This window comes from Octopus sinensis, linkage group LG23 (assembly GCF_006345805.1).
Source record: "Octopus sinensis linkage group LG23, ASM634580v1, whole genome shotgun sequence".
Lineage (NCBI taxonomy): Eukaryota > Metazoa > Mollusca > Cephalopoda > Octopoda > Octopodidae > Octopus > Octopus sinensis.
The window spans coordinates 28,386,271-28,412,795 of NC_043019.1; the positions used below are offsets into that span (position 1 = coordinate 28,386,271).

Here is a 26,525-nt window from a genome sequence, read left to right on the forward strand (position 1 = left end):
TAAGGTAATTTTTTGTTAAGTATACCATTCAGAAAGTCTCACAGATCACAAGTTGCCCATGACTGATAGATTGTTAAAAATCTACATTTGGCTTTTGTAAAATTGGCCTGAAAAAATTGTCAAAGGCCAACATTTTTAGTGTGAGAAACAGATTTTGTGGTCAGATTTATTGAATAATAATAATAATAATAAAGATATTCATAACTACTGTCGCCTGAGATTCCTAAAGATTATATATATGTATATATATATATATAAGAACAAACGTGAAAGTACCTATATGAAGTCTATTTGTGAAAGTACCTACATAAAGTCTGTTTGTCAGAGGGCTTATAGTATGTTAGTAATTACACTGTGTATGGCAAGTAAGTAGAGGTGGCAACAAAAGAAATGTGGTTTTAGTTCTGATTGATATAGGCTTTGTGTACCCTGTATGAAAACACTCTTTGTAAGAAAAAGCTTAGCACATACATACACATACACATTTTTCTTTGACAAGCAGAACATGTCCTGTGTATCATTGTAAGGAATACAGAATCAATCTGCTCATTATATTGCATACCTCATACATACTCATACATATGCATGTACTTAAAGACTCAATCACACGTGTGTAAGTCAATGTATGCGTGTATGTGCTTTAACATGACACAGTTCTGTGACATTTCCAAGAACAAAGTGACTTCTTCTTGCTCTCCCCTGCATGATATAAGCATGTATTTTGAACTTACAGTCATATGTGCTTAGCTTCAAATACTGTAAAACTCATTAGGTAGTTAGACTTTAGATTCTGTTTTCATTTCAGCAGCTTCATATACCCATGAAAAAAAAAATATCCAATTGCCATTCAGTTTTACCATTGGTATATGCAGTATGAATTATTTATAAATTCATACAATTCATAATATTAAAATTATATGGATTATATAAATTCTATGTATCTTTTGCTGTTTATAATGTATTTGTGTATATCCTTTGTTTCTTTTCTCCTTTCTGTTTAACTGTCAGTCTCTCTCTCTCTCTCTCTCTCTCCCTCCCTCCCTCTCTCTCTCTCTCTCATAAATATAATCAACAATGTTTCTTGAAAATATATTTAATATTCTTATTGATTTCAGCTATGTGTTCAGAAATTAAGGATCTTAATCGAAGATTCCGATCAAAATTGTAAGTATTACTAGCTGTTTTAACCCTTTTGGCTTGAAAAATCAGATATATCCACTCAAAATTTCATTACCCTCATTAAGGAATGTCATGACTGAAACTATTTTCTGTTGAGATATGTCAAGCTTATTGAGGCATCATGACTTGCAGAAAATATCAGTTCTACTTTTTGGGTACATATCTAACATCCTTACAGGAATTGCCATGAAATTTAAGTTCAGTTAAAAGATTAGCAAAGTAGTTTCATTAGAATAATTAAACTTTTTTAGATCATCATCATTGTGATTTATAACTCACATTTATTTTTAATTAGTCACAACAATGGTATCATTAATTAATTTATAACCGAGCAGTTTATCTATTTTTATCCATCACCTAAGATAGACAAAAGAAAAAAAAATTGCTTTGGTGTAATTTGAACTGACATTGAGTCGTCCCCAACATTGCCTTGAATGGGGGATATAACAACCCGGTATTGTTAGAATTTATTAACAGACAATTTATTTATTCATTCAATTTTTTGTTCAGGCACCCACTGAATTATAAAAGTGCTGCATTCTTGAAAATCTTGCTGTCATGCATGGGTTGTCTGTATTTATTTTATCCAACTAAGATAGACAAAAGAGAGAATTTTGTTTGCGTAGAGCTTAAAACCATGTTTGGTTGTCATCAACTCTTCAGTAGGGATGTGACAATCTGATCTCCTCCAACAGCACCAAATACAATCCATACACATATGGAAGAGACACTTTATATAATACCTTTCTTTTGTCTGATGTAAGGCAGAATCAACCTCCATAGAATTTGAACTCAGGATATAATAATGGATAAAATGCTTTGTAGCATTTTGCCCTGTGTGCTAATGCTTCTGCCAGCTCACTGCTTTACTATAATCTATAATATTGGTTTCAAATTTTGGCACAAGTTTTGGATTCTGAGGAAGTTTAACTTTTTCAGAGTTGACTATTCAAGCTGAGTATACTCACTGTATTGTGAGTGGATTTGGTAAATGGAAACTGAAAGAAGCCTGTCATGTATGTTTGTGTATATATGTGGAGGCACAATGGCCCAGTGGTTAGGACAGCGAACTCACGGTCGGAGGATCGCGGTTTCGATTCCCAGGCGTTGTGTATGTTTATTGAGTGAAAACACCTAAAAGCTCCATGAGGCTCCGACAGGGGGTGGTGGCAACCCCTGTTGTACTCTTTTGCCCCAACTTTCTCTTACTCTTTCTTCCTGTTTCTTGAGTAACGGTGCGATGGACTGGTGTCCTGTCCAGCTGGGGGGAACACAGAAACCAGGAAACCGGGCCCATGAGCCTGGCTAGGCTTGAAAAGGGCTCATAAATTGAAAAAATGTGTGTGTGTATGTATGTATATATATATATATATATTATATATATATATATATACGTAGGTGTGTGTGTGACAACTGCTTGATAACCAGTTTTGGTGTGTTTACATCTTAACTTAGTGGTTTGGCAAGAGAGACCGATAGAATAAGTACCAGGCTTAAATTTTTTTTAAATGTACTGGGGTCAATTCATTCGACTAAAAATTGAGGCAGTGCTCCAGTATGGCCACAATCTAATGACTGAAAGATGTAAAAGGCATAAGATACAATCTCAGATCAAAACACGTGCCAGACAATTCTACTTCCAGAGTGTATTTACAGAAGTATTTTTAAATGCTTTTTCATAAATGGAATTGATTGCATTAAATCTTAAAATTGATTGCATTATAACTGTTTTATATGTATTTGCAGTGAAATATCTGGGTTTATTAGCGATGTCCAAAATCTTGGCTACTCATCCCAAAAGTGTTCAAGCTCACAAAGATCTCATTCTTCAGTGTCTTGATGATAAAGATGAGTCAATAAGGCTTCGTGCACTGGATCTCTTGTATGGAATGGTAAGTGACATTTGGATGTGGTTTTTTCCTTTTTAATAACCCTTTATTAACCTTTAAAGAGTGTGATTAAAATTAATGTACCCGAGACATCTCAGACCCCACCTCCCTTGTTTTTTTTTGTTTTTTACTAAATAAAATAAATCTTCTTGTTTTTGTAGTTAAGAAGTTTGCTTCCTGACCATATGGTTTTGGTTTTAGTCCTACCCTATGGCACCTTGAGAAAATGTCTTCTACTATAACCCTAGGCTGACCAAAGCTTTGTGAATAGATTTAGTTGACAGAAACTGAAAGAAGCCTGTCATATATATATGTCTGTGTGTGTGAGTGTGTGTATGCTTGTGTCTCCTTGTCTCGACAGCACTCAGTGTTCTAAATGAAGGTCATTCATTTCCAATATTCTGCAAAAAGACACCTGTCTATGGAGAAGTATCACCTTGCTTGGAAACAGGTGAGAGATGGTGACTGAAAGGCGCCACCCGGCCATAGAATATCTGCTTCATTAAGCTCCTTCCAACCTATACAAGCAGGAAAATGAGGATGTTAGAATGAAGATATTTTGAATATTCTGTACAGGCGTAGGAGTGGCTGTGTGGTAAGTAGCTTGCTTACCAACCACATGGTTCCGGGTTCAGTCCCACTGCGTAGCACCTTGGGCAAGTGTCTTCTACTATAGCCTCAGGCTGACCAAAGCCTTGTGAGCAGATTTGGTAGACGGAAACTGAAAGAAGCCTGTCATATATACGTGTGTGTGTCTGTCTGTCTGTCTGTCCCCCAACATCGCTTGACAATCGATGCTGGTGTGTTTACATCCCCGTAACTTTGCGGTTCAGCAAAAGAGACCGATAGAATAAGTACTAGGCTTACAAGGAATAAGTCCTGGGGTCGATTTGCTCGACTAAAGGTGGTGCTCCAGCATGGCCACAGTCAAATGACTGAAACAAGTAAAAGAGTAAAGAGTTATGTTTGGATGAGAACTGAATTGTATAAAGAGCATTGAACTAGTTATATATCCTCCTCTTAAACAATTCATTGTAAAGATAAATTCTGGAAATACAGAGAACAGTTGTTTCATTGTTCTCTGTATATCATCCTTCAAAAGCTGTCATTTTGGACAATGCCCTTCTTTATCAGAAAAAGAACATTGATATTGCTTTTGTTGTTTAACTCCAGACCATCCCCAATGCAGTTGACCTATGACAAAAACCATTCCAACCATGGCATCCCCTCTTTAGTTTCACACACACAATGTATCTAGGATTATATTCTTTGTTTTTTTTGGGTTTTTTTTTTTAAGAGAATAGGATTTAGTTTAAGGGAAATTTTGCTGCTATTGGTCATAGTAGCTGACCAAATGCCTTTCAGTTATTTAGTTAAGACCCCGTTATATTAAATTATGGGTTCAAATCTCACCTATGGCAACTTAGTCGATAAAATAGGTGTCTGTCAAATATTAGGGTCAGTTTAATTGACTAAACTTCTCTTCCAAACTTTCTTTTCCTTGTACCTATGTTACAAACCGTTAGTATAGTAAATGGTATAGTGCCAAACTTTTGTTTCTTATAGGCTCTCAAATGACTTGTTATTATAAATGGCAAATAAAATCATGGCTGTGTGGTAAGGAGTTTGCTTCCCAACCACATGGTTCTGGGTTCAGTCCCATTGTGTGGTACCTTGGGCAAGTGTCTTCTACTGTAGCCTTAGGCTTAACAAAGCCTTGTTATGGATCCAGTACTCAGAAACTGAAAAACCCCATCATATATTTATATCTGTGTGCGTGTGTGTCTTTATACCTGTGCTTGTCCCCTACCACTGCTTAACAACTGGTGTTCGTGTGTTCATGTCCTCATAACTTAGCAGTTCAACAAAAGACACTGATAGAATAAGTACCAGGCTTCAAAAGAATAAGTACTGGGGTTGGTTCATTCAACTAAAAATTCTTCAAGGCAGTGCCCCAGCATGGCCGCAGTCTAATGACTGAAACAAGTAAACCAATTGTTTGCTTTATTTGGTGGGTTGGCATAATCTGTCAAGCATCAGGCAAAGTTCTTTGCAGTATTTGTTCTGCTGTTGATGGTATCAACTACTCACCCTGCCCTCAATTGGTGGCTTTGCGCTTAACCCTTTAGTGTTCACATTATTCTACCAAAATTAATGCTTTTTCATCCACATTGCCTTGAACTAATCAGGCATTATCTTGTAGCTTTGAGATTTTGATGAGGTAGCTGTTAATTTTAAAAATGATATTGTAGGGTTGGTGTGAGAGACCAGATCTGGCCATTTTGAACATAAAACAGGCAGAATACTTTTGGCCGGATATGGCCGGTTTAAATGCTAAAGGGTTAAATTAGAAATTATTATTCATTGACATTTAGTTACAGATTGTTAAACTGAATGCTTCATCGAGCCCACCAGAGAACCACTGCATTAGAAATAGTAGTTAAAACACTCTCAAATTACACCCTACTTTCTTAAAAACTGAAAGAAGATATTGGCTAATGTAGTCCTAGAATATAAAAAAAAAAAATGGTATGGTCATGACTGGAATACTTCTGCTCATAGATCTCCTTGGTATGGTTGGCACGAGCCTTATAGTATTCGATTAAATCTCATTAAAAATTTTGCAACCAATTTTATCACTGATTCTGGAGCTGGTCAACTAAACTGGCCACGAGGCTACATAGTTTGGTTAGCACAACATGTGTAGCCTCATACCAAAATTAAATATTTCTCTTTACATCATCATCATCATCATCATCATCATTTAGCGTCCGCTTTCCATGCTAGCATGGGTTGGACGGGTCAACTGGGGTCTGTGAAGCTGGAAGGCTTCGTCAGGCCCAGTCGGATCTGGCAGTGTTTCTACGGCTGGATGCCCTTCCTAACGCCAACCACTCCGCGAGTGTAGTGGGTGTTTTTTACGTGCCACCTGCACAGGTGCCAGACAGAGCTGGCAAACGGCCACGAACGGACGGTGCTTTTACGTGTCACCGGCACGGGGCCAGGCGATGCTGGCAAACGGCCACGAACGGATGGTGCTTTTACGTGCCACCGACACGGGGCCAGACAGAGCTGGCAAATGGCCACGAACGGACGGTGCTTTTACGTGTCACCGGCACGGGGGCCAGCCGAGGCTGGCAACGGACACGAACGGATGGTGCCACCGACACAGTTGCCAGACAGAGCTGATAGATAAACAATTCTTTTTTTTTATTTTATAACTTTTAATTTATGTTTTTCTTTGTAGGTTTCAAAGAAAAATCTGATGGAAATAGTCAAGAAGTTGATGATTCATATGGACAAAGCAGAGGGTTCTCACTATAGAGATGAGCTGTTATCCAAGATTATAGAGATCTGTAGCCAGTCAAATTACCAGTATGTCATCAATTTTGAATGGTATGTAATCAATATATCCCTTTTTGTTTTACTTACAATGTTTTTTTATGTATAGGAGTGGCTGTGTGGTAAGTAGCTTGCTTACGAACCACATGGTTCCGGGTTCAGTCCCACTGCGTGGCACCTTGGGCAAGTGTCTTCTACTATAGCCTTGGGCCGACCAAAGCCTTGTGAGTGGATTTGGTAGACGGAAACTGAAAGAAGCCCGTCATATATATGTATGTATATATATATATATAATATATATATATATATATATATATATATATATATATGCGCGTGTGTGTCTGTGTTTGTCCCCCTAGCATTGCTTGACAACCGATGCTGGTGTGTTTATGTCCCCGTAACTTAGCAGTTCGGCAAAAAAGACTGATAGAATAAGTACTAGGCTTACAAAGAATAAGTCCTGGGGTTGATTTTCTCGACTAAAGGCAGTGTTCCAGCATGGCCACAGTCACATGACTGAAAGAAGTAAAAGAGTAAAGAGTATATATTTAGGTACAGGTTGTGGCTGTGTGGTAAGAAGTTTGCTTCATGACCACATTGTTTCAGGTTCAGTCCCATTGTGTGACACCTTGAACAGGTGTTATCTACAATACCCTCAGGCCCACTAAAGCCTTGTGAGTGGATTTTGTAGATGGAAACTGAAAGAAGCCCATCACACAAATACACATATATGTGTTTATGTGCATCTCATACCTTGACATCATGTGATAGGTATAAGTGTCTCCATCTTGCAAGCAGACCTTACTTGGAAACAGGTGAGTGTTATTGACAAAAAAGGCATCAAGCTGTAGAAAATCCACTTCAGTAAATTCCATCCAACCCATGCAAGCATGGAAAGGTTGACTTTAAGCAGTAATGTTGGTGATGATGATGTATCTTTGCAAAACTTGTAAAAAAAAATAATTAAATAGGAAAGTGGAATATTTAATTATTTTGTTTATTTAACTATTTTATGGTTATATTTTTACTGAAATACAACACTGCCTATGTTTTTTTAATTAATTTTGAAAATAGTTTTAAGTCTGGAGGGATTTCGTAAAATAACTATCTTATTTCACATCAATTTGGTATTTGAAATATGAAACTTAATGAAAAGTTTTTTTGTTGTTTTTTTATTATATATAAAATTATGCTGGAAAGTTTTAAATTAAAGATGAACATTTTTTTTAGTTTTGTACGATAGAACTTGAGATAGATGGGTTGGTATTAAAAAATTAAATATATATGTACAGGGTGCAGTGAATATATTGTCAGCTAAATTATGCAAAAATGAAAATAACACTGACATTTCATTTTAACAGATATATTTACCAAAATTTCACAAAAATTTCTTGAAATACTAAAGAGGAAATTTATTCAATGGAATCACCATTGGCTTCAACCACGGCCTCCAGACAACTTCGGTATCTCCTGCAACTCTTCTGGATGGTCTCCTTGTTTAAGTTGGTGAATGCTGCCATAATCCTTGCCTTCAGTTCATCTTCGGTGTCACAAGGAGTTTTGTTGGCCTCTCACTCAACTGCATCCCACACATAACAATCAAGGGGGTTGTAGTCTGGGGAGTTAGCTGGCCATATGTTAGGGGTGACAAGGTCACAGCAATTGTCTGATAGCCATGACTGGGTTCTCCTGCTTGTGTGGCATGGTGCAGAGTCCTGTTGCCAGATATAGGGTCTTCCAGCAGCCACCCTCTTGACCCAGGGCACTACCTCCTTTGGGTACTTGATGTAGGCCTGCATGTTGAGTCTGAGGCTGTGTGGCAAGAAATGGAGGCATAACATCGCCATCACTACTGATCGCTCTAATCACCATGATGTTGACTGGATGTTTGATTTTTATCACTCTTAGTACATGTCCTCAGATTAACACCCAAACACTCTGAATGCCAAGCAGTACAGCATGTCGTTTCCAAATTTCTGGTAGAATGAATTGTGTTATGGTGCTAATTTTCTCACAGACAGTACCCAACTGACCCTACTATACTATGTAGACCACAAAATCAAGTACAAACAATGTGCATGCTGAAATTAAAAATATAAAATGGCAACAGTTTACCCATCGCACCTTGTATATATGCTGTTATATTAAAAACTACAAGTCTTGTTATTTACAGCTTCCCTGGGTAGCTGTATTTAACAGGAATTGTGGTTTTTATTATAACATAATTTTTACTATCATAGCTAACCAAGTGCCATTCTACTTATTGAAGACATACCACATAATTATATATATATATATATATATATGAACTGTCCAACCCATGCTAGCATGGAAAGCGGATGCTAAATGATGATGATGATGATATATGTATATATAGGGAAGAAAATTTGAAGTTCATAATTGTTTATAAGTTCATCAGAGATCATATTTGTTTATAAGTATATATATATGTATAAAGAAAAAATTTGTAGGCAGTTTTTGATAGGAGAAAGCGTGTATTGCTTTGTCAAAAGTTCATCTGAAATCATAATTTTTTATAAGAATTTTAGGGGAATAGCCAACCTTTTTTCTTCATCTCCAGTATCGTATGTGTGTTTTGCAAGGATGGTTGCTATTTTTAGAAATAGTGTGGGAGATTTTATATATATATTTATATATATATATATATATATATATATATATAATATATATATATATATATATACTAGCACTAGACCCGGCAGCGCCAGGTCATAGTGATAATCAAGTATATTTGGTCTTTCATGAAAATCCCGCTCTCTTGTCATTCACTTGGTCTAATTCGTTAATTATTCCCTGCATTTCTCAAATCAAAAAGCGTGCACGTTTGAAAGCCAAAACACATGATAACGTGTCTTAGCAAAACACAAAAATGCGCTGAGTCATACAGACTGTCTGCAAATGCGCACGAGCATTCAACTGTTGGGCATAAGGGGTCGATTTATCAATTTTTTTTTTTAATGGCTTTCTGGGGTGACTGGGGAAATGATAAGATCTTCACAACCACCCTCAGACAGTTTTGAAAGCCCATAGAAAATGCAAGCCTTTTACATGAAAAATTGTGGATTTGTATAAAGGACACACAGACACACAGATATTTTGCTGTTTATAGATATAGAGATATATGTATATAATCTTTTGATACGCATTAAAAACTGCATACACACACACATGTACATTTGTTTTGTTTTTTTCAGGTATGTCAGTATATTAGTAGAACTGACTAGAATGGAAGGCACAAGGCATGGGAAACTTATTGCTAGTCAAATGTTGGATGTTGCTATACGGGTCCAAACTATTAGAGATTTTGCTGTTCAGCAAATGGTAAGTAGTAACATTGGAAAAAATGTTTGATTTGCTGTTGTATTAACTTTTGTTGGTAAATTTCCATTGTTAATTATACATTGTCAGACTTGTTCTTGCATTTAGCATGAAACAAAATATTCTAAAGTCAATGACAGCCCCCTGTGAAGATGAAGGAAAAGGTCTACAGTACATTTATATTCCTTGCACTTGGGACTTGTTTCATGCCAGACAATTATTCCATGGACCAGGACGATCACATTCATAACAAAGCAAAATAAAGTCAATAATATATAATTTAATCATTACGTACACACCAGCATTGGTGCTGGTGCCATGTAAAAAGCATCCAGTACACTCTGTTAAGTGGTTGGCATTAGGAAGGACATCCAGATGTAGAAACAAAGTCAAAATACTATGGAGCCTCATATGGCCCATGGCCTTGCCAGCTTCTGTCAAGCCATTCATCCCATGCCAGCATGGAAAATGGATGTTAAATTATGATGATATATATAGCTATATATATATATATATATATATATATATATATATATATATAAATAACATATATATGCATACTTTGATAGTCAATGAAATAGAAATAAAATGTTTATTTGTGTGGGTTGGTACCAAATGATCCACAGCCCAGTGGTTGGAGATGCCTGGTCTATGGTATGAATGCATTAAATGGCAAGATCTTTCATTCATACCATAGGAGGTCTTTTAAAACCATGAGATGAGCCTTGCGTCAAGATTTCACTGACCTTTGAGCTATATACTGCCTTATCCTCATTGACGCATACTTAAGATCTAAAACCTTAAAACCCTTTGGGAAAACTAAAACCCTAAAACTCTTTGGGTATACCAAAAGATCCACTAAAGGTCTGTCTAAGTTATGTCTTGAGGGATTTCTTCAAGGTAAAAGAAATTGTGGTGGTTCTAAATAAAGATGAAAAGAAAACATTGCAGATGGATTTCACCTTGACAACTTAGATCACAATAAACTTACTCAGTAAATACAGTAATAAATGGGGAAAACTTGTTTTTGTTTTAACTTCTATTTTGATGATTTCCATTGCTAATTTCACGAACATGTATAACTTAAGTAATAACACAAATCAAATGGTTTGTTGAACCATATTTTCTGGCATACAAGTCAAATTTTTAGACCAAAATTTATAACCAAAACATGTAGGCTGACTTATACACCAAGATAACTTAGGCAGACTAAATTCCATGTGAAATGCAGCAGGATTTGGAAAGATAGTGACAATGTTTGAATGTTTATACTACATGATTTACACTTTATACTACAGGGTGTCCACAAAGTCTGGGTACATGGAGTAAATAAAATCATAACATAAAGAATCAAATATAAGAAATAATGATTTCTTAAAGTATGTGTGAATCTCCATGTACCCAGACTTTGTGGATACCCTGTATATTAGCTTGTGTGCTGGAGAATAAAGTAACTATTTTCATTTTCAACATGTAAAATTATTTTATAGTCACACTAAATTTTCAATTCTTCTAGGCTGTTTTGCTCGACAACTCTCATGTACTTGCATCCAACTCTCAAAGAAATGGTATTTGTGAAGTGCTTTATGCTGCTGCTTGGATATGTGGCGAATTTTCTGAGTAAGCTAATCCATCTTGATTTTTTCCAAAATTTGTTGAAGGAGACTGCTTTTGTGTTTAACCCTTTGGCGTTTAAACCAGCTATAACTTGCCCAGATATTTTACCTGTTTTATCTTCAAACTGACTATATTTAGCCTCTCAAACCTACCCTACAATGTCTTTTTAAAAATAACGAAGGAGATGATAAAGTACCAAAATATTTGGCACATTGTTGTATCAAAGAAGACCTGCCCACCACAACAGAATTGAGATCCTAAAACCAAGATGCCATGTAACAAGCACTGGTGTGGATGCTGGTGCCACATAAAAGACACTGGTGATGGTGCTACATAAAAAGCACCCAGTACACTCTGTGGAGTGGTTGGTGTTAGGAAGGGCAGCCAACTGTAGAAACTGAGCCAAAACAGATTATGGAACCTAGTGTGACCCCTGGCCTTGCAAGTTCCTGTCAAGCCATCCAACCCATGCCAACATGGGAAACAGACATTAAATGTTGGTGATGAATCAATCACATCATCAAAATCTTGAAGCTAAGAGATAATGCGGGTTTAATTCCAAACAATGAATAAATAAGCTTTACATTTGACAGATTAATCTGAATGCCAAAAGGTGAAATAAATTTTCATTTTAATCAAGATTTTGGAGAAGTTTATTAAAATATCTAACTTTATATAGAGTGGAATATGTTATGTCGGTGTTGGCCAATTGGAATATAATGATATAAGTCATAATATAATGAAGACTTTAGTAGAGGGTGGTCCAGGGAAAGTTGGTTTAAAACATTATGTCAGATAAACTGACTAGAAAATGTAATCAATCATTTACATAAATGGTATTTACAAATCATAACTGTTATATAATATATGTGTGTATGTATATCTATGTGCGTGTGTATATATGTATTTATATATTCCTTTTAAAAACAATTTATTTTAGGTATTTGAAAGATCCAAAGTCTACTTTGGAAGCTATGCTTCGCCCCAAGATTACCGCTTTACCAGGTCATATTCAGAGTGTGTATGTTCAGAATTTAGTGAAATTATATTCCAATATCTTGAAGAAAGCAGAAGAAGAAGAAGATGAAGCCACAATGAAAGAAACTGGTCAGATGCTTCTGGATAAACTACCAATGTTTATACAGAGCGCTGATCTTGAAGTTCAAGAGCGGGTAAGATATTTCTCTCCTAAATATTGATTTTAGATTTAGATATTAGAAATCCATTAGAGTATTGTTATTGAAAGAAAAAAAATGATTAATAATTCAAGATGGTGGGTTGCTAGAGTCATTAGCGTAGGTGCTGGTGCCACATAAAAAGCACTGGTGATGGTGTTATGTAAAGAGCACCCAGTACACTCTGTGGAGTGGTTGGCATTAGGAAAGCCATCTAACTGTAGAAACCAAGCCAAAACAGACTATGGACCTGGTGCGACCCCTGGCCCTTTATGTTATGAGTTCAAATCTTGAGGCTAGCTTTGCTTTTCGTCCTGCCTGCACTAATAAAGTAATGTACTCTTCAAGTATCAAGACTGGTTTAATTGACTATATATAAATAGGCGCAGGAGTGGCTGTGTGGTAAGTAGCTTGCTTACCAACCACATGTTTCCGGGTTCAGTCCCACTGCGTGGCACCTTGGGCAAGTGTCTTCTACTATAGCCTTGGGCCGACCAAAGCCTTGTGAGTGGATTTGGTAGACGGAAACTGAAAGAAGCCCGTTGTATATATGTATATGTATACATATGTGTATGTTTGTGTGTGTCTGTGTTTGTCCTCCCAACATTGCTTGACAACCGATGCTGGTGTGTTTACGTCCCCGTAACTTAGCGGTTCGGCAAAAGAGACTGATAGAATAAGTACTGGGCTTTCAAAGAGACCGATAGATTAAGTACTAGGCTTACAAAGAATAAGTCCTGGGGTCGATTTGCTTGACTAAAGGCGGTGCTCCAGCATGGCTGCAGTCAAATGACTGAAACAAGTAGAGAGTCTCCCTAAATTTGTGGCCTTCTGCTGGAGTTAGAAATCAATATTAATGGTCATAAAGGCAGAGAGCTGGTAGAATCATTACTGTGCCAGGCAAAATGCTTAGCAGCATTTCTTCCATCTTTATGTTCTAAGTTCAAATTCCGCTGAGGTCGACTTTACCTTTCATCCTTTTGGGATCAGTAAAATTAAGTACCAGTTGAGCATTGGGGTTGATCCAGTTGACTAACTCACCTCCCCTAAAATTGCTGGCGTTGTGCCAAAATTTGAAACCAGTATTCATGTTTATTAAAAAGTGTTTAATTTATATTCATTAGTCTGACAAAATATGAGGGGGTGCTGAAAAGTTCCTGGCTTTCGGTAAAAGAAAATACAGGGGGTTCTGTTAATTATGGTGCTATTTAATATATCCCCTCTCAGATTCACACACTTATTGCAGCAGTCCTTCACTTTTTCTAAGCCCTGTAAAAAAAAAACTTGAGAGGTTGGGCCTTCAACCAGGACTTGCATTATGCCCTGAAAGCTGTGAACTTTTCAGCACCCCTTTGTATATATACTTTTTTGCCTGTGGCTCATCAAGAACTAAGGATCACAATTTTAGGAAGAACTAATGTAAATTAGCAGTGCTCCAGCATGACAACAATCTAATGATTGATACGAGTAAAAAAAAAAATATTTAAAAAACAAAAGATGCATATTGTATCCATGTATGTATTTGTACTTTGGAAATATTCTTATGTTATTCTCTATTTTTTTCTTCAATTTCTTCAAGGCTTGTTGTGTTTTGCAATTGGTTAAATATGTTATGAAACTTCAAGAAAAAGGAAATCATTTAGCAGAGGAAATAGCGTGTTTGTTTTCTGGAGAATTGAATCCTGTTGCATTAAAGGCTCAAAGAAAAGTGCCTGTTCCTGATAAGTATGTGGAGAATATTTTTTGTTTTTGCCTTTTTTTTTTTACAACTTAATTAAAATTAATCAATCAAATACTTAGAATCTAAGTAAAATTCCGTCATCATTTTTTATTCATTTTACTCCAGTTGTTAAAATAGATGTCTCTGTGGCATATCACCTCCATTCATCTTGAAATTATCCATCTACAATGACAGTCATTTATAGATTTTCCTTGGAAGGTTGCCACTGAAGTTCGTTTCGTCTCTCAGTCATTTCTGATGACAAAACGACACATTATTTCTCCTCCATTTTTATTCTGACTTCTATCAACTCAAAATGTTTTGCATTCTGAAATGATTCATGACTTTCATCATCTTAGTAAGGCATATTATTTGCATATTTTCTGTTTTAAAACTAAAACATTCAGTGATTTATTTCCTTGGAATAATAAAATAAAATATTAGATTTTTGTATTAATCAGTCAAATTGATAAAAGTATAATATTTGAAAAAAAAACAAAACATTTTTACTGCTATCCATCTTTTTTGTAACTATTTTTTTTTTTACAATACTGTATATGCTGGTGTGTAAGACGTGCTTTTGTAATTCTTAAATTTAACAAATAACTGACATATGTAACTTGCACACACACATACTTAATACCTTTTTATGTTCATATTGTCAAGGTTGGATCTGGATCGTTGGATCAATGAGATTCCATCTGACAGTTCTGATGAAGAAATCAGAGGCACATCCTTATTTACAACAACAGGAGACGACCACAAGTATGTTAATTTATCTCATATTCATTGCCAAAGTCTTCTACAGTCTTTAACACACAAGATTTTTTTTTTTATTGATCTACCATTGCTAATAATATTTTAGAAGTAGTTGTTTTACGTCTCTTTACTAATTTTAACTTCTTTATTCTAGTGTATATTTGTATTTATACATTGATAACGAGTGCAGCCACGTAACTTCATGGTTAAGGTGTTGCACTCACAATCACAAGATTGTGATTTGAATTCCCAGACCAGGTGATGCTTTAAGCAAAACATTTCATCTTGCATCGTTCTGTGATCACTTTAATATCTGACATGTTCACTGTGCACCTGTAGAGGCGATGTCAATCTGATATGTTAATATATATATATGTATGTATATGTGTGTGTGAGTTTGGAGGGATATATGATCCAGGTGGATACTGTGGTGGCTCTCAGTTGTGTTCCAGGTTATGGCTAACCACATCAATCAGTAGTTAACATCTATGACTACTATTAGTGTCAGTCATTCCGTAAATCTCTCGGGGTAATTCCTGTTTGCTTCACATGACAGTAATATTGTCTATATTGTTATAATTATTGCTTTTATATATATATATATATATATATAAGCAGTCAGCAGAAGTTACACTGATTCAAGGGCTGAGAATTTTGTGTATTGGCACCAATGCATGAATCTCTCAGCCCTTGAGTAACTCTGTAACTTCTACTGATTATTAATGATATAAATGTGTGTGTGTATATATATATATATATATATATATACTTGTGTTTTTAGTCCTCTTTTCCTGTTTGCATCAGATGCAACATTTAGTGATAGGATTTTAATTAACAAATATTTGTTAACGACTCTATTCATTATCTTTATTGATATATAATAATGAAATTGATTTACATTAGTATTTCCTTTCTAAAACAGACTATATTTTCTGTTACCAAAGCATTTGTTTTTAAAAATTCAACTCTTAAGGTTCACTTAAGAACCATTAACATATGAAAGACTGTTAATTTTGTGACATTTCTTTGAAGATCAACTTATAAAAATGATGTTAAAAAGATAGCTGAACCAACTGAAGAAGAACTAGAAAGGGTAAGTACCTTCTCACTTGTCAAATGGTGTAAATTGTCTTCCACAGGTATAATGTTTGAATGAGACAGTCTGACAGCAAATTATGAAACCAATATATGAGAGACAGGCAGAGCTTATACTTAAAAGTTCTTGTGCCAGATGTGAGGGGCAAGTAGAGCCTGTACTTAAAGGGTTTCGTCTCAGCTGTGATGGAGGTTTTATTGGTGTTAAATTTTATTTACATTAAATTCATCAACGTTGTGTGACATAAGAAAGCAGATGTCTGGCAGACCTGTTTCTGTGCTGATCACTGATGATGGAGATGAACTCACAGTGATAAAGGAGATGATCCTTTGTTACTATTGCCATCAAATTCAAGGTATCTGATGTGAGAAGGATAAGTCAGCAGTTTGAAAAGTCTCTCTCTCTGGAAATAGAATTAAATGCTGTGGGTTCACATAAGTTGGATAGGAAAATGGCAAGTTGTAAGCATTTTATGTGGATAGTGGCTATGTGAGGTGACCTGTGTTTGAGCCAGAACACTCAAATAACAGTTGCCTCATTGGATGGACTGCAGGGTCAAAGAAGTTCATAATACTTAATAGAAAGTATCATCATCACTAGCAGCAACAGCAACAAGTAGAATTTGCCTTTCATCCTTTTGGGGTCAGTGAAATAAGTACCAGTTGAGCACTGGTGTCAATATAATCAACTTACTCCTCCCTCCTTTCAGGCCTTGCTCCTGGAAAAGAAAGGATTATCTTTATTATTATTATTTATCATCAAGGGGGCAAGCTGGCAGAATCATTAGCAGGCTGGACAAAATCCTTAAAGGTATTTCATCCATTTCTTTGTCCCAAGTTCAAATTCTACTGAAGCCAACTTTGCCTTTTCATCCTTTTGGGGGTCAATAAAATAAGTACCAGTTAAGTACTGGTGTTGATGTAATCAACTTATCCATCTTCCTCCAAATCTTAGGCCTTGTGCCTATGGTAGAAAAGATCATCATCTTCATCATTATCATTGGAATCATTATAATCATGAAGTGCTGAGATTGGTTTAAATAAGTATGTCTATCCTCCACCCTCACCAACAGGTATTGAAGCAAACCAGTATATTCACCTTTGATATTCTCTTAGTTATATATAATCCTGTTAAAACTTTTCTATTATTTAGCGACGTGAACAAAGGCGAATTGAACAAATGCATAATCCTCATTATTTGAAAGATGATGGAAAAAGCAAAGTAAGTATTGCATTTATTTATACATGATATTATGTAATTATGCATATTTGATATATAATTTGGCTTCCTAAAATGTAATGTAGCATAGCTGCTATTATACTGAACTGCATAATACAGTTGTAGATTTACTCTCGGTGGTGAATTGACTGACTCATTTGAGCATATTTGTTCTGTGTGTCTCTGCCCTGATTCCAAATTTTGTCATGGTCAACGTTGCCTTCCATATCATCATCATTTAGCGTCCGCTTTCCATGCTAGCATGGGTTGGACGGTTCAACTGGGGTCTGTGAAGCCAGAAGGCAGCATCAGGCCCAGTCTGATCTGGCAGTGTTTCTACAGCTGGATGCCCTTCCTAACGCCAACCACTCCGTGAGTGTAGTGGGTGCTTTTTACGTGCCACCCGCACAGGTGCCAGACGGAGCTGGCAACAGCCACGGTCGGATTAGTGCATTTTACGTGCCACCGGCATGGAAGCCAGTCGAGGCGGCGTTGGCATCGGCCACGAGTCGGATAGTGCTTTTTACGTACCACCAGTCCAGGGGTCCTGGCTGGTTCAATTCAATTTCGATTTCGATTTCCCCAACATGTCTTCGCAAGCAAAGGGGGTTGGCATGGGTGCCTGTCGTCGGATGAGGTTCTATATCGACTTCGCTTGCCTCAACAGGTCTTTGTGTCCAAGGGAGGAAAGGCATGCATATGTTTGATGTTTATTAAAAAAAATGTAGCAGTCCAGAATGATGGCTTGGCAGAATAGTTACCATATCAGAGGGAATGCCTTACAATATCTTTTAGGGTTCTCTGCATTCTGAATGCAACTTCTGCAATGACACTGGTTTCAAATTCTGTTAGTCTTGCTTTTCCTTTGGATAAGATCAGTGGCATGGAAAGATGGGACTTGTAGGACTAAGCAACTACTGGACTGGTCTTTCACAAGTAAACCATGGCTTGCACCTTAGCCCTTTGGCATCCAGATTACTGCCTGTCAAATGTAATACTTATTCATTCACATTATTTTGAATTAATTTTGTATTATTTCATAGCTTAGGCGTAGGAGTGGCTGTGTGGTAAGTAGCTTGCTTACAAACCACATGGTTCCGGGTTCTGTCCCACCGCGTGGCATCTTGGGCAAGTTTCTTCTACTATAGCCTTGGCCCGACCAAAGCCTTGTGAGTGGATTTGGTAGACGGAAACTAAAAGAAGCCCGTCATATGTGTGTGTGTGTGTATATACGTTTGTGTGTCTGTGTTTGTCCCTCCAGCATCACTTGTCAACCGATGCTGGTGTGTTTACGTCCCCGTAACTTAGCGGTTCGGCAAAAGAGACTGATAGAATTAGTATTAGGCTTTCAGAGAATGTCTTGGGGTCGATTTGCTTGACAAAAGGCGGTGCTCCAGCATGGCCACAGTCAAATGACTGAAACAAGTAAAAGAGTAAAGAGCTTCAAGATTTCAGTTGTGCTTGTTTATTTTTAGTATAACATTGTAGGGTAGGTGTGAGAGAACAGATCCAGCTGGTTTGAACATAAAGCAAGTAGCATATTTGGACTGGATATGGCTGGTTTAAATGTTAACAGGTTAGAGGAGAACTTCCCAGCTGTAGCTACTCAGATCATCTATAACAGATGGAAATGAAGATTCACTATGTCTAAAAACATGATGATTACAGCTGGAATACCTTTGGTAAAACTGTGTAACATGATTTTCGTTCTTGGATAGCAGCTGTTATTTCCTATTTGGTTAGCCCTATAAAGTATGAAAAATGATTAATATTTCCTTCAAACTTTGCTTTTGTTGCAATATTTATTTAAACCTCTCAAAGAATCCCTCTCAACACATGGCTATGATGTTCCCCCACTACTCCTGTTTATGATCAGAGATGCATATATTGTCAGCCTCTAAGGGACATGCTCAAGTGGTTATGGTCAAGCAACTGACATGCAAATCTGTGGTATTGAGCAGAATATTTGCTGTAATATTTCTACTTCAGTAACTCAGCACTGAGTCTGTCTGAAATGTAATGGAAAATAGGTCAGTTTCAAAACATTGATGTCCAGGTCAGAAAAGCAAAATTTGAAGGGAAGAGAAGGGAAGGGTAGTCATTTCCTTTGATTTCTAGATAAAAGTAAATAGGAAATAACACTTACTGACCAAAGAAAAATAAATAAATAGATAAAAATGTTGTTACACACTACAGTTGGTCTACTTGATCAATGCTGACTTGGAGATAATCACTAGCAATGATTAAAAACAGAGTTTATGAAAACATTTGAAAAAAATTCATTGGAAAAGTTTATAGTCTGAGAAATGAAAATTCTTTTTGTTTTTTTTAGAGTAAAAGATATGAATCCATCAATATTGAAGACATTCCTGTCGCAGATATTGATCTGTCTGTGCCTTTACATGTCCCAGGTAAGACTGCATGGCACACCTGCTTTGTGGATGTCCTCCTCCTCCTTTCCTCCTGGTCATTGTTGCTTGTTGAGGTCTCTATAAATGCTGCTATAATGGATTGTTGTTGTTTTTGTTGAATGTTACTAATAAAATTATTTCATTTACAGAAATTGTTCATATTATTAAAAAGAAATATTCAAACAAAAAAGAGATTTGGAATTGAAAAATAAAACAATAAGCAAGATTTTGATATCGTAAAGTATGAAAACTAACTTAGTGTCTTTATTTATCTAACTTTTTTGACCCTTTGGATACCATCCAGGGGTTGAGACTGCCTCTGGTTAACAATATAAAACTCTAATTTTAAAATGTTTCATATTTAAATTAAAACTTTCCATCATAACTTTATGTAATAACCATTTCTTGTCATGAACATCAGCATAAAAACAGAAAAGATATTTCATTAGAATCCTCTCAAATTCTTAATTATTTTCAAAATTAACTAAAATGTATAAATAGTGTGTGTATTTCTGTCAGAAATATAGTCTCTAAATTGTTAAAAGAAATCTTAATGCATTTTTTCATAAATCCAATACAAATTTTAATCTAAGTATTTTTAAAAATCTATTTTCAATCTTACATTGACTCTGTAAATTATTTACTATTTCCTCATATGTTTATTATTGGCCATCAGAGTCCCTCTACCTTTGTTGGTTATTTGAGGAACACCTCTGATGAAGTCATCTTTGTAGAGTGATTCTTGGGAATATTACACTTCAGTGGTTTCCCCATTTATCTGCATGAGCTATACCTAGAGGTGGAATTGTTCTTTGGAACAGCATTTTTTTTTTCTTATCCTGTAATACCTATTAACAGGTGGGTGGCTTGGCCCATTTGAGATTTTAAGTTTCTTGACCACAGACACTGCGTTACCTCTGTCAGGAGATGAGCCACTGATCTCTCATCTGCTTGTCTCATACCTTATCCTCTTGCCATTCTTATTACACATCTGCATTATTTAAATCTTGCTTGAGTAGTTTTATCACATGTTTAAAATGTCCATTTTAACTGTCATAACTCATAATTCAAGCTTTCAGCCTCTCCGCTTTTTTTTTACTTCTGCTTTAAGTCTCCTTATTGGCTCACTATGCCTCCTCCTCCTCTAATTTCTTTATGTACTCTTGATACACTCCTCTATGCATCTAGGCTACTTTTTGCTTGGAATACTCTGATCTTTTGCTATTTGGATGTCGTTAATTAAGAATTCATTATAGCTCTTCTATATCTTTTGCCTCTTAAATCTCATTCTACCTTTGCTATTACAAATCTACTTTCTTCTAGAAGCCATTTCTAGGGTTTTCTTTTTATCTCTTGAGCAAGATTTATATTTCCATAGTTATTGTTTTAGACTTAGCCAAGTCTGACCAAACAGACTTATGATTAAGATTTTTCCAGCTCTGACTAGCCTATCTTCTTTTAGATATATTGTATGCAAGAGGATTACATTATTCAATGCATCCATGTATTTTAAAAAAGATATTATGATGTGGTTCGAGAAAGATTTGGTTGCTATTTCTAGCAAGTCAATTCACCATGTAAAACAGCAAATGGGACTTTCTGAATGGCATGCCTAACAACCATTACCTTGAATTTTTCTTTTTGTAGTGCAGTTCACCTGATCATGAGCCAAGTCTCATACAGTCCACCTTTTGTAAAAGGTTGCCCATGTCTGATGTAGAAGCTCTTTGGAGTCAATATAACTTTTTGTTTCAGTTAATAAGCCTAACCATAGATTCTGTTCCTACTTCACTGTTGAGAAGTTAGTTGTAGATGGAGCATATAACCTTAGAAGTGACTGTTTCAGTAAATAGCATCTTGGCTATGCCCATAAGAAAATATGGATTTTTATCCGCCTCTATTCCCCCAGTATTATCATAAGGATTAGTTGTTACTTTGAATGAATGGAGACACTGCAAAATAGCAAGGCATGAGGCAATCTGCTAGTGTTGGTGTCATGATATAATGCATCTTGTACATTTTGTGTAGCGGGTAGTGAATGAGTGGAGACAGTGCAAGACCAAGAGGACCCTTTAGTCTTGTTAAGGACATGGCGAATTCTTTAGTGTTGGTGTCACAACAAAATGTACCAGTCATGGGGACCATACCTAAAGTGGAACACATGTGAGATGTGGTCTGCCTACCTCGTCCTGATAGGTAGTAACCCTGAATAAGAAGTCACAGTGTGACAATCCACCTGACGCATGCTAGGTTGGAAAACAAACCTAAAATGATGATGGTAATTACTAGAATCAATAGGTGTTGTTGCTTATCCCTGATCAAGCTGACCTATGATAATCTTTTTTGTTTAGACATGATGCTTTTGACCTATTATTAATGGTTTTTCTTTCACCTACCAAGTTAGGTCGAATACAGTCACTTACACATAAGTGTTTTCACATGTGTTAACAAGTTATTGATTTCTTTGTGAATAAGTAATTATAAATATATTGTCAATAAATAATATTAACAAATTCTAACTCATCACTCCAGTGACTAATAGCATTCAGCTCAAAATTTGAAAGTAAAAAGTATCCCAATAAATTTAACTGATAAAACGCCAAAGATAAACTTTGCCTCTCACACAGAAAGAGTGTTCAGTTTTAGTTTTTAACCCTAAAACAACAATTCTATTTGAACTGTAGTTTCATACGGTTCAGGATTTGATGGTAGATGGTGTGGATATGTATGGTATAGGTTTTAAAAGTTAAGAAGATTACCAATATATGCAAGATTATCAATCCACACTGTCTTTACCACTTTTCATTTAAACCTCTCTCTTTTTTCTTTTTTCTCTTGCTTTTGCTTTTCAATTCATTATATATCTTTTCACAATACATAGCAGCACATTTTCCTACTATCCTACATCTATTATTTCTTCTCACATTTTCACTGTCTTTTGGCACCTCACCTCTTCCCTTGTTTCCCCATCCTTCTTGCTCCCCTACTTTGGTCAAAAAACTTTTGAGGTCGAAAAAAAAATCTCTTCCTATACTGAATGCAACATCTTCACACACATACACACACACATGTGCAAGCACAGCCAGATATGCAGGTATGGTTGTGTGGGTTAAGAAGCTTGCTCCCCAACCATGTGGTCAGGTACTCAGTCTCTGTGTGTGGTACCTTGGGCAAATATCTTCTATTGTAGCCCCAGGCTGACTAAAGCCTTATAAGTGGACTTGGTTGGTGGAAACTGAAAGAAGATCATCTAACCATGCAAACATGGAAAGATTTTATATGATAGACATTACTTATAATGTTGAATAGCAGAAAAATTGAATCACTGAAATAGTGTCCCTAAAAGTTGCTAAAAGTTATTTTCTAAACATTAAAGACTATATCTCCCATAAATGTACTTTTCTAATAAAATATTTGACTAAACCCAGTTAACCCTTCAATAATAATAATCTGCATGAAAATGCCCCCTGACTCTGTGATCACTTTATTTTTTGAAGTGTCTATATCTAAACTAAAACCTTCTCTCATAATTTCAAATAAACATCAGCTTAGTTAATTCATAACAAAATTGTTTTTACTAAATCTTTTCAAATTCTTGATTATCTTTTCAATATGATCACAAAAGGGTTGACTAAAAATTGAAATATTTTATTTTTAGATTTAAGACGGTCTTCAGGTTAGGAAAAAATTTTTTTTTTTAAATTGTTCCTTGTTTGTATTTCATTTGTTTTGTTTATGATAACAAAACAAGTTTTGACAAACTATTTTTATTCTCCTGAAAATAGTTTTGTCATTTTAAAAAAATTTGTTGATCTTCTTTATATGCATGCTTTTGTTGTGAGTATTTTGCATTGCACCAGAAAAAGCACCACCCCCCATTAGAACTCGGTACATATTGGTTAGCCTTGTGTAATTAATTTAAAAAAAAAAAAAGCAAAAAAATAAACAAAAAAAAATCCACAGTCAAAGCTTATCTCCTTCCTTCCTTCCTTTGGCTTGCTGAAAGTAACATGGCTGCCTGCCATGGGTGCCAGTATGGCTGCTGTATTGTACTCACACTTGCTTGACTTCTGTGGAAATGATTTTCTCCTCAGGTCTTTCCTCTTCAGACAAGTACTTGAAGCTGGGAAACAGTATGCTCGATGGTACAACCCACCAACCAGTTGGAAGCTCTACAACCAGTGGTAAGAAGTCTAAGAAAACAAAGCGGAAGAGAGAAAGGAAAGGACAACATTATTCTGATACTGATGAGGAAGAAGTAGATGGCTCTGTGAATGCAGTTAGCACTGTGATGGACATGCCAGAGGTATGAGCTAGTCTAGAAATTTATTCATCATTTCACTTTTGCCTTAGTGGTATGGATGAAGGTGGCAAGCTGGCAGAAACGTTAGCACGCCGGGCGAAATGCCTAGCAGTATTTCGTCTGCCGCTACGTTCTGAGTTCAAATTCCGCCAATGTCGACTTTGCCTTTCATCCTTTCGGGGTCGATTAAATAAGTACCAGTTACGCACTGGGATTGATATAATCGACTTAATCCATTTGTCTGTCTTTGTTTGTCCCCTCTGTGTGTAGCCCCTTGTGGGCAGTAAAGAAATAGGTATGGATGAATGTATCAGTCTTACCATTCCATTTTATTTTAGTATCATCTTCAATGAGGGGACTGGAGCTTCATAGAAAGATATACAGTTGTGTCTTCTATTGTATATTTTAGTTATTGTAAAGTCCTCTTATGCTTAGTGGTTAGGGTATCTGCCTCACAATCATAAGGTCGGGAGTTTGATACCTGGTAGTGTTGTGTCCTTGAACAAGACACTTTATTTCATGTTGCTCCAGTTCATTCAGCTGGTAAAAATGAATAGTAGCTGTAATTCAAGGGGCCAGCCTTATCACATTCTGTGTCACGCTGAATTTCCCCAAGAACTACATACATGTGTCTGTGGAGTACTCAGCCACTTGCACTTAAATTTCCCGAGCAAGCTGTTCCACTGACCGTATCAACTGGAACACTCCTCGTTATAACCGGGTGGCCAGTTGAAGTCAGCATGTGGTTAGCTATTGATAAAATCTGATCAGTTGAATGCAAACTTTTATGCTTTTGTTTAATATTTCTATGTCATTGAATACAATTATGAAGCACTCTAATAATTAACCCTCTCATTGTGAAATTAAATTATATCCCCATTGAAGTTGGTGACTATTGAGTGTCAGTTCAAAACACACACACAAACAAGAACAAGCATGCACACACACACACACACACAGAGGAACAGCACACTCGCACGTACAACCCATTAGCTTCCTCTTTCTGCTTCGATTCGTTAACTGATAGTTGACAAGATAACACGTGTTGGCGGAAATAACCGAGTAATTTGTTGACAAAATTTGAGGCAAAACGAAATTACGCCTCTTCTTTTGTCCATTTTAGGTGGTGGATAAAATAAATAAACTGCTCAGTAATAATTTGTATAAATAATAGCATTGTTGTGACTAGTTAAAAAGAAGTATTAGTTAAAAACCACAATGAAGATGACTGGAAATAATTATTAATTATTCTAATGAAACTAATTTGCTAAGCTTTTAACTGCATTAGTAAATTTTATGGTTATTCCAGTAGCAATGTTGAATATCTTCAAAACAGAAAAACAAAATTGCTATTTTCTGCAATTTGCATTACCTCAATGAACTTGACATATTTCAATGAAAAATTGCTTCTAACATGACTGGTGTATAAAACTAATTTCCACATTTAAGAATATTGAAATTTTGAGTAGCTGTATCTTGTTTCCATACTAAAAGTGTTAAGGAAAAAAATGCAATTAATTCTATGTTATTATATTAATTACTTAAATGCTTTATCTAAAAGTACTTTCTAAATGATTTTTTATTAGGGTGCTCATTTATCAGATAAAGATGATGATGACAAGAATGCTGATGATCCTCACAGAAAACTGAACATTGATCTTGACGAGTAAGTATATTAATTAATTCACCTGTACCGCAGTGCCGGTGGCACATAAAAAGCACCAACCAATCGTGGCCATTGCCAGCCTCCTCTGGCCTCTGTGCCGGTGGCACGTAAAAAGCACCTACTACATTCACGGAGTGGTTGGCATTAGGAAGGGCATCCAGCTGTAGAAACATTGTCAGATCAGACTGGAGCCTGGTGCAGTCTTCTGGCCTCCCAGACCCTGGTCAAACTGTCCAACCCATGCTAGCATGGAAAACAGATGTTAAAGGATGATGATGAAGGATTTGTTGTCTCTATCAGTCTCGTTAATATTTATGTTTTGTCTTGTTTTATTTTACCATTATAAAGGGGCATTTCCTAAAGTTTTATTCATAATTGACTCCAAATTTTAAGTTAACTGGAACATTTAATTTTTTCTTATTGTGTATAAATTTATGGAGAATTTTGTGGTCATGTAGTTTTGACTTCAGTCTTACAGCAGGGCACCATGAGCAAATGTCTTCTATTATAACTCTAAGCTGACCTTCTAAGCCTTCTAAGTGGATTTGATAGAAAGACCCTGTTGTGTGTCCTTGCATTAGCTTTGCATGCTAACATGCTAATTATAAACAAATATTACCATTATACAAGCAATGTTTGTTTGCAATCTTCTGTGTAGTCTTGTTTGATCATTGTGCTATTCATGTTCAAAGAGACAGGAGAAACATTACCTTGCTTTGAAACAGGTGAGGGTTGGTGACAGGAAAGGCATCTGGTTGTAGAAAATCTGTATCAACGAATCCCCTTTCTTGCTCTCAGTGTGATGCTCACT

At 36.1% G+C, this 26,525-nt stretch overlaps 1 protein-coding gene across 8 annotated transcripts in view; it reads left to right on the plus strand.

Moving 5' to 3' along the window:
* The window catches only part of LOC115223589 (AP-3 complex subunit delta-1), an 87,538-nt gene that overhangs the window by 46,863 nt on the left and 14,150 nt on the right, over positions 1–26,525 (plus strand). For 4 of the 8 annotated variants that reach the window (XM_036512353.1, XM_036512357.1, XM_036512352.1 and 1 more), the window contains 14 exons: positions 1,116–1,164; positions 2,926–3,071; positions 6,316–6,464; positions 9,626–9,752; positions 11,266–11,369; positions 12,307–12,538; positions 14,121–14,266; positions 14,928–15,026; positions 16,053–16,113; positions 17,269–17,337; positions 19,667–19,745; positions 23,404–23,421; positions 23,840–24,051; positions 25,635–25,714. In XM_036512353.1, the coding sequence (XP_036368246.1) occupies positions 1,116–1,164; positions 2,926–3,071; positions 6,316–6,464; positions 9,626–9,752; positions 11,266–11,369; positions 12,307–12,538; positions 14,121–14,266; positions 14,928–15,026; positions 16,053–16,113; positions 17,269–17,337; positions 19,667–19,745; positions 23,404–23,421; positions 23,840–24,051; positions 25,635–25,714 (1,571 nt within the window). The remainder of the gene's footprint in view (positions 1–1,115; positions 1,165–2,925; positions 3,072–6,315; positions 6,465–9,625; positions 9,753–11,265; positions 11,370–12,306; positions 12,539–14,120; positions 14,267–14,927; positions 15,027–16,052; positions 16,114–17,268; positions 17,338–19,666; positions 19,746–23,403; positions 23,422–23,839; positions 24,052–25,634; positions 25,715–26,525) is intronic. The other 4 variants (XM_036512356.1, XM_029794235.2, XM_036512355.1 and 1 more) reach the window with 3 other exon arrangements.